The 15,524-nt window shown below is 33.1% G+C and overlaps 1 protein-coding gene across 6 annotated transcripts in view; it reads right to left on the bottom strand.

Annotated features, from left to right (window-relative positions):
* The window catches only part of LUZP2 (leucine zipper protein 2), a 464,261-nt gene that overhangs the window by 101,553 nt on the left and 347,184 nt on the right, over positions 1 to 15,524 (bottom strand). For all 6 annotated transcript variants that reach the window (XM_074336147.1, XM_074336145.1, XM_019742592.2 and 3 more), the window contains 2 exons: positions 8,418 to 8,480; positions 6,730 to 6,792 (listed from right to left, as the gene is read on the bottom strand). In XM_074336147.1, the coding sequence (XP_074192248.1) occupies positions 6,730 to 6,792; positions 8,418 to 8,480 (126 nt within the window). The remainder of the gene's footprint in view (positions 1 to 6,729; positions 6,793 to 8,417; positions 8,481 to 15,524) is intronic.

Below are 15,524 nucleotides of genomic sequence, written 5' to 3'. Positions count from 1 at the left end.
CAGAAAAGAAATCTCTGTCCCAAATAACTCCCAATTCTAACCTGTAAGTATCTTATGTGTGAACTGAAAACACTTATGTTTTTAAGGAAATGCATTGAATTTAATTACCAACATGCATTATGCGTTTTTTGTAAGTCACCAAATTATATTTCCAGCTATGTATGTTTGCCCTTTAGATCTCTGACTATATTAGAAAATATTTCTTAAAAGTATAATCTACAAATCACTCAAAGATATAAAGTAGGAATTTAACTGGGGAAAATGTTATATAGTAAAGTCAAAAGACAGAGGAGAATTATACTCTGCCACTTACCAGTTCTATGATTTCAGAAAAGTCTTTTTAACTTCTCTAGGTCTTGTTTTTCTGATCCATGAAGAAGTGACATTACCTGCCCTCACTGATTCATCAAATTATTTTGAGGCACAAATGAATGTTTTGAAAACCTTGAAGTTTACTGAATCATGTAAAAAAGTAAAATGAGTTACCCCTCTAACCATTTGGCAAGGTGCCTTCACTTTTAGGGCCAAAGCTCATTTAACTGGATGTAAATTGACACACAGCAAACGAATGGCATTGAAAATGCTTTATTCATTAAAAAAAAAAATGGTTTAACATGTGAATGAGATAAATGTAAGTTGATGAGAGACAGATGTACAGAAATTATCTCAAATTACATGAGGGTTTAAAAATTAAGAGGCAACAGCTTCACAAAATTCCCTACTGAAGACTCAAATCATCAGAAACTAATTTGACACTTGTTGGTATCCATACGCGGAAATTTATGAGGCAATGTTCCTGTTTTTAAGAGTAGACAACAGTGGAGACACCAAGTTGAACACATCTGGTTTTTAGAGAAAAATACCAATGAGAACACGTGCCATTTTGATGTCTGAGTTTCACAAGAAATGGGTGCATCTGGTCTATCACCACACATGCCAGAAATATTGTCAGAATATTGATACAATGGTATAAATATATGTTATAGAAATAGTTACCAAAGGAATAACTATACATTCCTGTCAAATAGACTTGATCCGTTATACTCTCACAAGCACGTTCAATTTAAAATAAAGAAGTAAGTAGAACAGTGATGCTTTCAATCTGTTAAAAATTTGCTTTGCAAATAAATATTTTGGTGGCCTTGAGTAAGTGTCAAACTTCTCAAGGCCTCAATACCCTCATTGTGAAGTGAATCCTACAACTTCTCTCTGTCTCATAGGGATTATGATCCATCCCGCCAGTTTTGAAAACTGCAGGATACGGGAATGTTCTGTGGTAGGAAACAGAAGAAAATTGACTCTGTCCAAACTAACCTAACTTTTAAGCCTTGTTGCTTCCATGCTTAAAACACAAAAGCCAACTAGCCTCACTTATTTTTTCGTTATTTACTAGATAATGGAGTAGACATGCAGAGTTTAAAAGGACACATATGTATCTTAAAAGGATCAAATAAAATAATGTACTGGGTCAGTATAAAATGTTTATATATATATATACACATATATATATATATATATGTGTATATATATATTGCACATAAGGCATTATTTTATCACTAGACTAACTCATAAGCAATAATTTAATTAATTCAACATTTTATTTCAAACACTGAATGTCACATGGTATTAATAACTTGATTTTATTCAATAAACAACAGAGATAATCACAAAGCCAGCATCCTTCAATGGAGATCTAATATGTCATAGTTCTTTTCATGAAACAAATGGAAGCATCCAAATTGAATGTCTCAGCATATTGGAATGTGGGGAAAAGGATGGATACTGGGAACAACAAAAAAAAAAGCCTATCCATCTGAGACCTAAGGTTAGGACATCGACAAAGTGTTCTTAAGTACCAGAGGACAAAGCAAGATGGGATATTCAATATGTGCTACGACGAGTAGCCTATTTTTGACAAGGACACTAAGAACAGACAAGGGGGAAAGGATAATCTCTTCAATAAATGGTGTTGCGGAAACTGCACAGACAGATGCAAAAGAATGAAACTTATGCCACTCACAAAAATTAACTAACACTGTATTGAAGATTTACATGTAAGGCCTGAAACCATAGAATTCCTGGAATAAAACATAGGGAAAAAGATACTTGACACCGTTCTTGGCTATGATTTCTTGGATAAGAAACAAAAACACAGGCAATAAAAAGTACAATAAACCAGCAGAAAAGTATCAAACTAAAGAACTACTGTATCTGAAAAGAAACAATAAATTGAAAAAGCAACCTACAAAAATGGAAGAAAATATTTTCAAACCATATAACTGATAAAGTGTTAATATCCATAATATATGAAGAACGCATACAACACAATAGCAGAAAAGCAAACAAAATAATCCAATTCAAAAATTGGCAAAAGACCTGAACATATTTTTTTTTTTCCAAACAAGACATACAAATGGTCAATAGGTATATGAAAAGGTACTCAACCTCATTAACCCTCAGGGAAATGCAAATCAAACCCCAATGAGATATAGTCTCAGACCTGTTAGGATGGCTATTATCCAAAAGACAAAATATAACACATGTTGGCAAGGATGCAGAGAAAAGGGAATCCTTATATATTGCTGGTGTGAATGTAAATTGGTACAACTATTGTGGAAAACAGTATGTCAGTTCCTCAAAGAATTAAAGATAGAACTACTATATGATCTAGCAGCACCAATCCTGTGTATATATCTAATGAAATTAAAATCAGTATCCCAGTGAGATCTCTGTATTGCCATGTACATTGTAGCATTATTCACAATAGCCAATATATTAGAAGTTAGAAATCAATTTAAATGTCCTTCAATGGATGAACGGATAAAGAAAATGTGGTATTTATGTGTACACAATGAATTATCATTCAGACAATAAAAGGAAATTCTGCTCTTTGTGACAACATGGTTGGAACTGGAGATCTTTAGACTAAGTGAAATAAGCCAAACAAAGACAAATACTGCATCATATCACTTATATGTAGAATATGTGGAATCTTAAAATACATATACAAACAACTGTCACCCCCCAAAAAATTATAGAAACAGAGGATGGTGGTTGCTAGAGTCAGGAAGAAGGGAAAATTGGGTGATGGGTGTCAAAGCATACAAATCTGCACTTATAAGAGCAATATGTTCTGAGGATCAAATGTATAGCATGATGACTATAGCTAGTAATAGGGCATTGCACAATTCAAAGTTGCTGAGAGTAGAACTATATCATTCTCACCACAGACACAAAAAAATAAGAGCTAACCTTGTGAGGTGATGGGTATGTTAATTATCTTGATCTTGGTAATCACTCCACAATGTATATGTACATCAAATCACCATGTTACATACTTTAAATATATACAGCTATGTTTATCAATCATTCATCAATAAAGCTATAAAATATCCAACTCCTAAAAACGATAATGTGTAGTAGGTATCTTTAACATTTAACATTTTTAAGCAATTTTAGTGAATTACTTCAGTTACATACATGTTCAATAAAAACTGTAAGTTAAAAATGAGAAAACATTTTTATCATAATGTAGACTAAAATGATAATACACATATATACATATGAATGTACACATATTTATAAGGAAAATATCACTTTTGGCATGCACATATAGAAAATTATTCATTTAAATTTTGAAGAAAATATAATTAAAGGATACCTTTATGTTTTAAAATTATGTGAAAAATCAGTATATCATATATAGTACATAGTATAGTACCATATATGTTAATGACAAGGCAGATTATACCTAGAACAAAAGGAACTAGGTAGAAATATTTCAAAATATTGTGTGTTTCTTCTTCGTGATGGGATTCTTAATGTTTTATATTGGCTTTATACTTTTTGACACGTTTTGAAATCTGCCCACAATGAGAAAATGATACTTTGGGAATAAAAAATGAAGTGTATTTATAAAAGTAAAATGAGAGCAGCAAAATGGAGTAGGTATTCCAGAGAATATCAGCTCCAAGTGCAAGGAGGAGAAAAACAAACTCAAGTCCTGGGCAACTAATAGCAGGGCCTCACTTCCTTTTTTAGTAGAGAATATTTACTGCTGCTGGGAGCCTTCCCAATTCAATTCAAAAGCCAGTTCCCAAACATTAACAAGTACACTGAATTTGTCAACATGTCTTGCAACTGTCAGCACATACCATTATTTTTAAGTGCTTCAGCAGCAAACATTGCTCCTTCAAAGTCTATCTTTAGTAAAACCCATCAAATCTATTCAAAATTGAACAGATTATCAGGTAAATGACTGCAAGTGTAATCTTTTACTGCTTATCTCAGGGTTCAGCAAAATGTTACCGAAGGTATTTTGTTGGCTCATTTTCAAAGGCGCATGGTTGAATTTCTGTGCTCACATACTCTTTAGAGCTACATGCATCAGTTTCTAATTTATGTCTATTCATACATGTATGTTCACACATATATATGTATGCATTATGTATGCATTCATTCATTCACCACTCATTAATTTAGCAAATGTTTACGCAAGACCTAAATGTAAACTGTTGCTATAGTAATAAACAACTCAGATAAGTTTACTGCCATCAAGGTGAGCGGATGAGTACACTATAGTGGCAACTGTTGGTTGCCTCCCCATCAATAACCCCCTTCCTTTTTAATTTCTATCTAAAAGAAGTAATATTTCACAATAGAAGCCGAAGACACTAAGATCACAATTTGCATGGATACATGACTAAGTTTGGGAAGACTTCTTAAAAAAATTTCTCCTTCATAAAAATGATGCCAACGAGGACAAGTGCCCCCCCCTTCTTCTCTGACTTTGTACACAGTTGGATGAAGACAGCATGTAGATTTTTACTCATTGTCATGACACAATGAGGAATCAAAGCTTAGAACAAATTAGTAAGTTGAGGATTGTGACATGGAAAGTAGGAAAAACAAACAATTATTAATAAATAAAAATCTCTGGGGGCTTGTTGACATTGTTTAGCTCCTGAATAAGCTATAAAATTGTCATGCTTCTAGACCTCTTGTTATTTTACTTATTAAAAACCCTTCTGTTAAACAATTTTTTGGGGGAGTGTATATACTGAAATCATCCTATTTTGTGCAACTTCACGGTCTATTCATATATAAATCCTCCCCTTAAAGTGGCATGAAATAATGTCACTTACAAGACTTACAAATAGCATCTCATTTTCAAGTCATAAAGACTTTCAACAAACCTCATTTTGTTAATTTCTGAAAACTGATAAGTTACTAACCTATATTCAACAACTGTAATATTACAAAATAAATAAACCACTGAAAATGATTGGATCTCCTCATTTTCTTCTCCTCACTTTTCTTTCTATAACTCTTATAACTCTTCAGTTTGAGAAATGAAACTCAAAAGATTTAAAAATCCTCATTTGATTTTCTATCTTTACATACATCTGTCATACTAATACCTAAAATGTATCAGCTCTAGGGAGATTGATTTCCTTTATTATACATCTGATGTTATTAAGTTAAACTAATATACAGAAAACTAGACATTTCTTTGCAAATGAAAACACACACATCCTGATGACTGCAGAAAGCTAAGACCAAACTGAATGTAAGGGTTAAGATACACTGAGCTCAAGAGTCTCAGTATGAAAGATTAGGCAGGAAAATGCCTTGTTTCATACTTTTATTTATTTATTACGTACAATGAGAAGAGTGCTGAGAAGTAGGGATCGGTAAGAATTAATGAGAATTAATTAACAGTTTCCTTGGTGTTCTGGGTAATGTCTTGTTATAAATGAGGTCAAAGGAATGGCAGGAAGCATATTTATGGAAGAGCAAATGGTAAAGTGTGGCTCATAAGGAATGAGTATTTAATAAATATTGGTTGACATAATAGGGAAACCTTTCCATGACTCTTTGCTAAAAGCGAAGGTGCCAAAGAAATGAGATAAATCATTTCTTATTGTTCCCACTGGAAAACTGAAAGATTTTCCAACTGTTAAATAAAACATGGTATTCATTACATTGTCTTTTGTCCTCCAGCTTCTGTGGTCACATAAGTTTCTTCTTATCTTCTTATTTGGACCTTCTTTGTTCACTCTTACAGAACTTGTGCTATTATATTTAGGACCCACCTGGCTAATTTTGGATAATCTTCCCATTTCAAGATTCTTAATTTAATCTGCAAAGTCTCTTTTGCCATCAAAAGATAACATTACCAGGTTCCAGAGATTACCAAATGAGTATTTGGGGGAGGGGGGCCATTATTCAGTCTATCACAGCATAGTTTGTGGTAGATGTCTAACTATGCATAGGTCTTGACTTGACAGAAAAGTATAACTATCGATAACCAAAATCAATCAACAATGATTACCTATGAAGACTTTTAATAATAAAGAGATTCATGGAGGATCACTGGAAGTTAAGAACATACATAGGTCACCAATAGACTTCATCTCTGCAAACTTGCTCAACATATATTTTCCTTAATATAAATATTCCAAAAGACAATATTCCTCAGCATTGAACTAAAGTAATTGAAGGTTACAAAGGGGCTTTAAATACTTTGTAATAATTCTTGCCTTTGATTAAGAATGTACCCAGGAAACCATATCTGCATTTATATCCATTAATTAAGTAGGCAAGAAAATGAAAGCATCTTAAATGCAGTCAAATAGAACTCTATTTCTCATGAAAATCAGGAAATTCAAGCTAAATTATATTTTAGATAGTTTACTTATTGGAAGGGGAAGGGAAAAAGAGGCTCACCTTAAATAATAAATCCTTCTTCCCATAGCGAAGCTCCTTCAGCTGGGCTTGGATTTTTTTTGACTGCAAGAGCAGAAACATGGATTAGTGCCTTAATTGCATTTATATTTTCACACTTGAAGATTAAAATTCTTTCAGACTGCACACAAATGAATTTTGCAGACATGTTTGGCTACCACACTGAAATATGTTCTCTTAAAACACAGATGACAATCATGTATTCACATTTTTCCAGAGCAGAACCGATTTCAAATATTCTAACTTGATACTTCAGTCACTTGTCTTTCTGCATCTGCAATTATCAGTTCTGATTCCTCAGTAGAAGAAGTAGAACATAAACAAATATATTGTCATAGTTACATTAAAATAATGATAATTGATACTATAGTTGAGCGGGGATGTAAAATAATACAGGCACTTTGGGAAACAGTTTGCCAGTTTCATATAAAACTAAACATACACATACTGCATTATACAGCAAAATCTTTCTAGGTATTTGACCGAGAGAAATTATAACATATACATGAAAGTTTATAGTATGTATATATTCATAATAGTTAAATAACAACCCACATGTCTATTAACTGGTACATGTAAACAAATTAGAGACACCAGATCTCTCTCTTTCTCTCTCTCTGTCTCTCTCACTCACTCACTCCCTTTTCCTCTCTCCCTCTCATTACCACCTTCCCTTATCTCCCTGTCTCCTTCCTTCTTTCCTTCTTTTCTCATTTCTTTTCATTTTGCTTTCTTTTCCTTCTCTCTTATCAGCTTCCAGATTCAATAGATCACAAAATGCAGGTGGTTCATGATAAGGATGAGTGTGAGAAACTGTTTCTAATATTAGAACCTTGCAGGGGTATGTCATTGACACGTTCAATTTTATACTCTAATTGACGGTGCTTCCAACACTGGATAATGATTTAGGAATTACAGCCCCATCATAACACAGTCTCCTACTTTGCAAACTTTACTACCTTGAGGGGTTAGAAATATTCTGAATATAATAGGAAACTGAATCACAGTACGTTTGCAGTTGTTTCAGTAGAAGGCACATATACATTCAATACATGCTTGGAAAATTACAAAATTTCAGAAATAAAAGAGGACTTTATTTATTAGGCAGGACTTTACATTGATAGAGTTTACTAGAAGATGATAGTACCATGAGTATATTGTGTTTATTATATACTATGATCAGCTAACATCAAAAATGAATTTTATTGAGATATAATTTACATACAGCTAATCCCATTTAAGCATACAGTTTCATGGGTTTGATCAATATATATAGATATAGAACATAGACAAGATATAGAATTATTCCATCACCCCCAAAGTTTCCTCTTGCTATTTTACAATAAGAGAGTACTAGTGTATGTAGTATGCATGATTTGTCTAACTTCACTTCTATTATTCCATGTAACCTATGCTCTTATCTTTTATGAGTCCAGAGAGGACTTATTTTAGCCACTTTGGGTGTTCATTTTTAATGCATACTTAAAATGAATGCACAGAATATATTTCAAATTTTTCTTCATAACTTGATTTCATTACTAAGACATCAATTTTTGTATGATTATGTTAGAAGGAGAAAAAAGTCACCAGATCTCTCATTTATAAAAAAAGAAAAACTGACACTAATATTACTTCTATCCAGTTGAAGCTAGAAGAGAAAATTTACTCACCTCTTCTGCACGGATACCACACAGCTTGTTTCCAGACAAGAGTTTGTTTTTCAAGCTTTTATTCTGAGGAACAAAACATAGTTTTATTGCTAGAAGTGATAAAATAGTAAGAATTTCCTTAAATATGTTAGCAGCATTGCATTTCTCTATGTTTTGTTCATGAATAAGTTCTTTATGATATGATATATAATGAATTTGTATAAACTAAGTAGAATCTGCAATGTAAAAAAATGCTTCTTTTATTCAATTAAAATTTTGATGTATTAGCATTAAAACATTCATTAAAAAATATGGGACTTCATTTGGCCTTACATTTAGCTTCTATTTTATATTATATATGTTATTTAAAAAATAATTGTGTTTTCAATTCTGCAATTGATGCTAATTTGTGAAAGTACCCCTCTATACAGCAAGCATTTATTTCTACTCTCACTTGGATGCTGGTCACCTTGGAAACCTAGTATAATGTAGACATAGACTCATCAGAGTCTGCATTCTCTTTAAAGACTGTAGTTTTAGGGTGGCTGGCTGGCTCAGTTGGTTAGCGCGTGAGCTCTTAACAAGGTTGCCAGTTCAATTCCGGCATGGGATGGTGGGCTGCGCCCCCTGCAACGAAGATTGAAAATGGCAACTGGACTTGGATCTGAGCTGCGTCCTCCACAACTGGATAAAAGTACAACGACTTGGAGCTGATGTGTCCTGGAAAAACACACTGTTCCTCAATATTCCCCCATGCCCCCCCAAAAAAATGACTGTAGTTTTAGAGTCCTCTTATATTCCTGATGCCTGTGCATTGCTCTCAAAGGGCTTGTTGATGCTCAGAAGCTATTTCTTTCTCCAGGCCTCATAAATGTGCTCTCTCTGCTGGGTCTGAGTAGACAGATCTGTTAACCTTCGAACTTCTTATACTTACCTAGACTCTTAGACAAATGTTTGTTGCTCTTACATGAAAACCACATATTCTTAGCCATCTGAATCTAAACCCTTATAGCTGTTCAATTATGTTTGTCTCATTACATTCAGGCTTTTCTGTCTTCACCTCAGTAACAGAGTACCGAAACTCCTTTTAGAAAGGCAGGCTAAAGGCGAGCAGCAAACTTTGTAAAACTCACAGGATGTAGACTTCGTACTGTCTCTACAGAAATGGTGTAATGGTAAAGTATACCTCATACATAATGACTCTGAAGACAGTCAATTTGATGAGTGTCATGAGCAAACCGAACAACATTTATGTAGAGTGAATGGACAACTGGATGAATGAATACATCAAATTTAAGAGTTCTTCACTCACAATTGTCACCTGACTTTGAACATTATTTCCTATTTTATTTTTCTGTCATGCAAAGAGGAGGTACTGCTCCCTCCATTTGAAACAACCCTTTGCTATGTTTTCCTCTTTAGCTAAGAGCTGAAATTCTAAAAAGCGCATTTAGGATTTCAATATCATAAAAAGTTTTACAAATATAAAGACTTATCTTGATTCACTCAAGTAATGTCTTTTTGAAAATATCTGTATGCATCATATAAGATTAGGGTTTTTAAAGAGAGTTTAATATTATATTATGCATTATTTCTATATTTAAAAGCTTCTAACTACAATAACAGGGATGCATATTGTTTTTAATTCACAGTGTTGCTCAGATTGTAGGTGAAAAAATTCCCTAGTTTCCTTCTGTTCATATCTATTTATGACATTTTTGACATATACAATCTTATTTTTTTTCCAAATGAAATGGTTCATTTTTTCCCTTTTTGATTTCTTCTATTGTTTTTGAGCATAGAGATATCGTGCCTATTTCTAGAGATTTGATATTCACTTAGATTTTTTTTTTTTATGGCTATCATGTTTTAGTGGAAAGATTGGTGAAATTCAAATAAGGTCTATATTTTGTTTAATAGCATTGTATTAATGGTAATTTATTGGTTCAACAATTGCATTATCACTCTGTATGACGTTAATTTAAAATTTGGGGTAAAGGTACATGAGAATATCCTGTATTAATCTACCATGCTCTTTTCTATATCAAAAATCATTGCAAAATAAAAAGTTAAAATATCTAAAAAATAAAATTTAAATGCATAAATAAGTAAATAAATATTGAGTAAAGTATTTCTGGTATGAATATTTATATGCCAACACAAAGTCTCCACACTTGAGTAACTTTGTTAGAAATGGTAATGAAGTTAATATATTTAAAATCTGATGCATGCAGTCTATACTACTTAAAATTTGCCTCTTCACTTAAAACTTTTTTTTCTTTCTTTCTTGCCTTTTGTTTGTTTTGTTCAATTCTAGGGTGAGAGATGGAGCAGTGATTAAAATATTATTTTACTGGAAATGTTTAATACAGACTTGGTCAATGTCCTTTGATTGGCACTGGGGAGGCTGCCACTCCTCAAGGTGGATATCTTTATGGCCACCCAAAAATGAACAGTGATCATATTGTGTGTCTGCAGTCTGCTAGGCAGTTGTTAATTCTGGGAAACTCTGTAAAGCAGTATGTTTCCATTAAGTTAAATGTCATTCCCAGAGCTTAGAATTACAGTATTTCACTATTTTGAAATGTATCCAGATTTGGGGGTAATTAATTATAATCACACACAATGAGGCCAATTGTAGGACACAAGGGAGAGTTACCAAGGCCAATACTGAGATTGATCTTATATGGCATGTTCTTCAGAAGAGTGAATGGCACAGAGCACTAAAAAGGGAATACTGATTCCCAGACAATTCACTGAGTCAACCTTTCCACTTGTGCTTCCTCTTTTATTCCAGAAAAAATTAAGGCTTGATATCATGTAGGTGTTAAGACCATAGTTTTTACAGTTCTGTAATCAGACTATGTCCTTTCATCCACCGTATAAATAATGAGTCTCACTTGTATCAGACCTAATGATGCTTTTATAAGATCTAAGATAACAACTTCCATAAAGAGTTATACCCAAAATGCCAGGATCCAATTATGATGGTGCCTCACTTGAGGGGTTATAATGAAAAGTAGACTAAAAGAGTTACCAAATGTTTAAATGTCTGTTCTTTTCACCTATCATGCTTCTACAATCCCTTCTTCTAATAACCATACTCTGATTTTTCTTATGAGAAGTGTTTCCATGCTAATCTCATGAGGTTTTGTGTGACACTAACTCTACCCACTGTGTCAAAGGAAAGGATAATTCCAACCCAGTCAATCAGAGGATTAGTCCAGATTTGGTAAAGCAACAACTCATTACTGATGAGACCCAAATATAAATCTTTTATTTTCAAGAATTATTGAGGAACAGGTGCCGAGGTTCATCACTAAGTCAGAACTTATCTGATAATAGATCTAATACAGAAAAAGAAAATAGAAAAGAAACTCTGAGTATGGAGAGAGAAGATACTGAATCCTGGTCATGTTTTTGGTCCCTCTTTTCCTTTCAAATAGCTTTGTGTGAAGCTAACTTACCAGGATTTTCAGTTACATGCTTCTAGCAGCAGTCCTCTGCTCTCTTCACACTCTACTTAAATCTTTTTGTCCACCTAGCTTACGTAGTCAGATAATTCTTTCATTTCCTTAAGATTCAGAGTAGGAAAAAAACATCCAAGTAACCAAGCCTATACATAATACTAATGCCATAACTTATGAGGATGTGGGTAGAGAACATATCCATGTATTTTGCATTCTGTAAATGGAAGGCAGATCTTTCTCATTATCTACTTAGGGAATTCCTCCTAATTGGATGGTGTATAAATCCGGGGTAAGTTAAAACAAATGCCCTTACAACCTTCTTGAGAACCCAGCTTGTATATGTCTCAGCCCTGCCTAAAAATGTTATTGAATATTTTCCTTTGTCGATATAAAACTCAAATCTTATTGTTGCAGAAAACATATTTCTTAAATAATAGGTCTGCTTTATCTAGTTTTGATTTTTGCTTGGGAACTTAAAACATTATATTTTCAGTATAATTTATGTGGTTCTCAAACCCAATAAATATTCTGGGCTACAAAACAGAGATATAAATCTAATATATCTCTATAATCATGCTCTCTATATATGCAAAAATTCCAAAAGTACTGTGAGTTTCCATTTTAGTAGTGCTTTCAAATGAAATTAGGTATTAGTTGGGATTTTTGTTTGCAAGTAATAGACACCAGTATTGGTTAAAACAATAAAAGCATGCATTTATTGTGAAGATTCTATGTAGAATAAAGAGAAAGCCTTGCAAATAAGACTCAGAAAATATGCAGGAACAAAGTAGGAGGAAGTATCCATGATTATAAGACAAGAATAGAGTTATTGTGACAACTAAATGAGGGACTGTAAATCACTGTGCTTAATTACAAGGTTGAATGATGAGGTCTTGATTAATTTTATGGTGAAAGTCAGAATCTGGGACCACTTAGGATTGTCAAATATAATAAATTATGTAAATGTGTTTATCACATTATTTTCTGGAATTACATAAAATATACCACTGCTGTTAAGCAGCTGAAAATATGTGTTAATGTCTTCTAACTGCAATGAAATGTGAACCTAAAGTAAAAACACCTGCAATAGTATTCAAACTAAAACTAGAGATTGTTGTGTCTCGCTATGGGAAGCATCTCCTATTTTAGAACTTTCTAAAACTGATTGTGCAGGAACCACTTTTTATGACTGCTTGAGAACTACATTTGCTTCAATTTAAATGTGTTTTTAAAGTGCCTGAAAAATGGACATACCTTTTGAAATAAATCTTACAATTGGAAATTGTGTATCCTGTATTAAGGAAAGCAATAGAATTCTGGGGGAATATGTGATATAAATACTTTGTTTCTAAAATATTGGCAAATTATATGATATTTTACAAATTCCCTGAGAGTTCTTTATTGAGAACACCTCAGGAAAGGGATGGCATACAGGACTGAGACCTAAACCATGAGTGTTTATTTCATCAATTTTTAGATGGCAGGTTTTTTTCACTTTTTAATGTTTCTGAAATTAGGATATATAGTCTACAGCAGCATTATGCAGCTCTCATGTAGTATTTATGTTTCCCTCTACCCCAAGAAAGTTCTTAAGTCTGACGATCCACTTTACAACTGATGATTCATTAAATTTCCAAAGTTCTTGTTTTAAAATAAGAGATGAAAAAGTCAATAAGGGAAGAAATTTTTTTCTTCCATTTGAAAAATTTAGCTGTATGGAATCCAGGGGAAATAAGGAGTGTATATATGGCCTTTTCATTTATTCTAAGACACATAGAAGAAAAAAGTAGAATTTCAAAACGGAGGGAGATAAATTGTGTATGAAATAGTTTCAAATTGATAATGGAGAAAAAGGCCAAAGGGAATCAGCCACCTATCTATGTCATAACATAAATGAAGAGCTATAAACAACTGAAATAATTTTAGTCAAAAAAATGGCTTAAACATACCCTCTTTAGATTTAAAGGAAAATATAATACAGATAGCAATAAGATACGTAGTTGAAACCACATATTTTCATTAATTTTTTCCAACCTATCAGCTTATTTAAATATAATTCTATGATTTAACCTATATGTAGACTAATTGCTACTTTAATAACAATTCATATTTTTACAGGAAGATTTAAAATTGAATAGGCATGAGCTATAGGATCATTCTATAAATATTTAAATAAAACCACCAGACAGCCATGCAATCATCCAAGTGATAGCAGATGTCCTAGTAGAGTATTGGACTTGCCAACTTGAATTCTAAATTGGTTGCAGGTGTAACAAAAGTTTTACAAGTGCTTAAAGATTTCCTCACTGAGGTTGTATCAGGAAGAGAATGGGATATTGAACTTGGCTCTAATTCATTAGAAAATTTGATTGCTTCATGAGAGTTTCATTCTTAGCTTAGCACCAAACTACCTATAATATCTAATGCAAATTACGTAAACCCTAGACACTCAGTGTCAACATATGTGAAATAATGGAGAATATCTAGGTCATCTCTCAGATGTTTCGCACCTTCAGGACTATTGTCTCATCATGGAGAAGGCACATAAGGGCCATGAAATGATGACTTTTTTCTCATGTCAGCTCAGATGTTATTGTAATACATTCCAATTCTCTGACTAAATTAACTAGATATTCTGTGTTGGTTACGCTCATCTCATACCTACAAGATCACTTTTCAAACAGTATGGAGATAATACAGCACAGAGGCTGGTTCTTGGGATAGAGCAATTGTAGTTGAATCACACTTCTTTTTTATATAAGTTCAGTGATTTTGGATATATCTCATAATATCTGGTGCTTGTTTTCTCATCCATAATGAGGAAACTATCATGACCAACTTAATTGGGTGGTTGTATGTATTAAACGAGATGATACAAACAAAACATTTATAATAGTGACTGCCACAGAGTAAGCGCTCACTAAGTATTAGCTATTATCATTCCAATAAAATTCACTTCGTTTTGTAAAAAAATAAAGAAGAGTAATACATTTTTCTTTGACAGTTAGGACAGTACTCTGAGAAGGTTTTGGGTTTCCATATTACCATTTATATATATTATTATTTTTCAAGATAGCAGATAAGCTTCTAGCTAATGAGTTCTGTAATTTCTCTTACAAACAAAGAGACATTTATTGTGGAAATCATTGCACTCAATGGTATTTCCCTCTATGTCTTATTTGTTCTTCCTTTAAAATAGACAGTTCTCTTGGAAATAAAACATGCTTTTACTATTATCAATAACTCTCTTTCCTTATCACAGAGCTTTCATTCAGATGGGTTAAAAATGTGGCCATCTGTGATGCCATTCACTCCAGAAATAACTTTATGAAAAAGGTATTAATATTTTTGTCAACGTTTCTAAAGACCTTCTTATACTAGTAGTAGGGCTAAACAGTCCCTCTCTTCAAGGAGCTCACAATCCATGAAAGAGGTTGACAGTAGCACTCACAGGCTCTGGAGAGGCATCTACTTAAGAAGTGACCCTGAGCTGTCTTTAGAGTTGTAAAAGGGTCAGCCACATAATAGGATATGATGAGACAGAGAGAGGACTACGCACTAGAACTACAAGGCGTTCAATTAATCATGCATAAGATACTGGTGAAAGAGTTGAGGGATGAGACTGGAGAGGAGAGTTGGGGATGGCCAGACAGGGCCC

The sequence above is a fragment of the Rhinolophus sinicus genome, linkage group LG06, assembly GCF_036562045.2.
Source record: "Rhinolophus sinicus isolate RSC01 linkage group LG06, ASM3656204v1, whole genome shotgun sequence".
NCBI lineage: Eukaryota > Metazoa > Chordata > Mammalia > Chiroptera > Rhinolophidae > Rhinolophus > Rhinolophus sinicus.
This window is presented reverse-complemented; position numbering and strand designations above follow the sequence as displayed.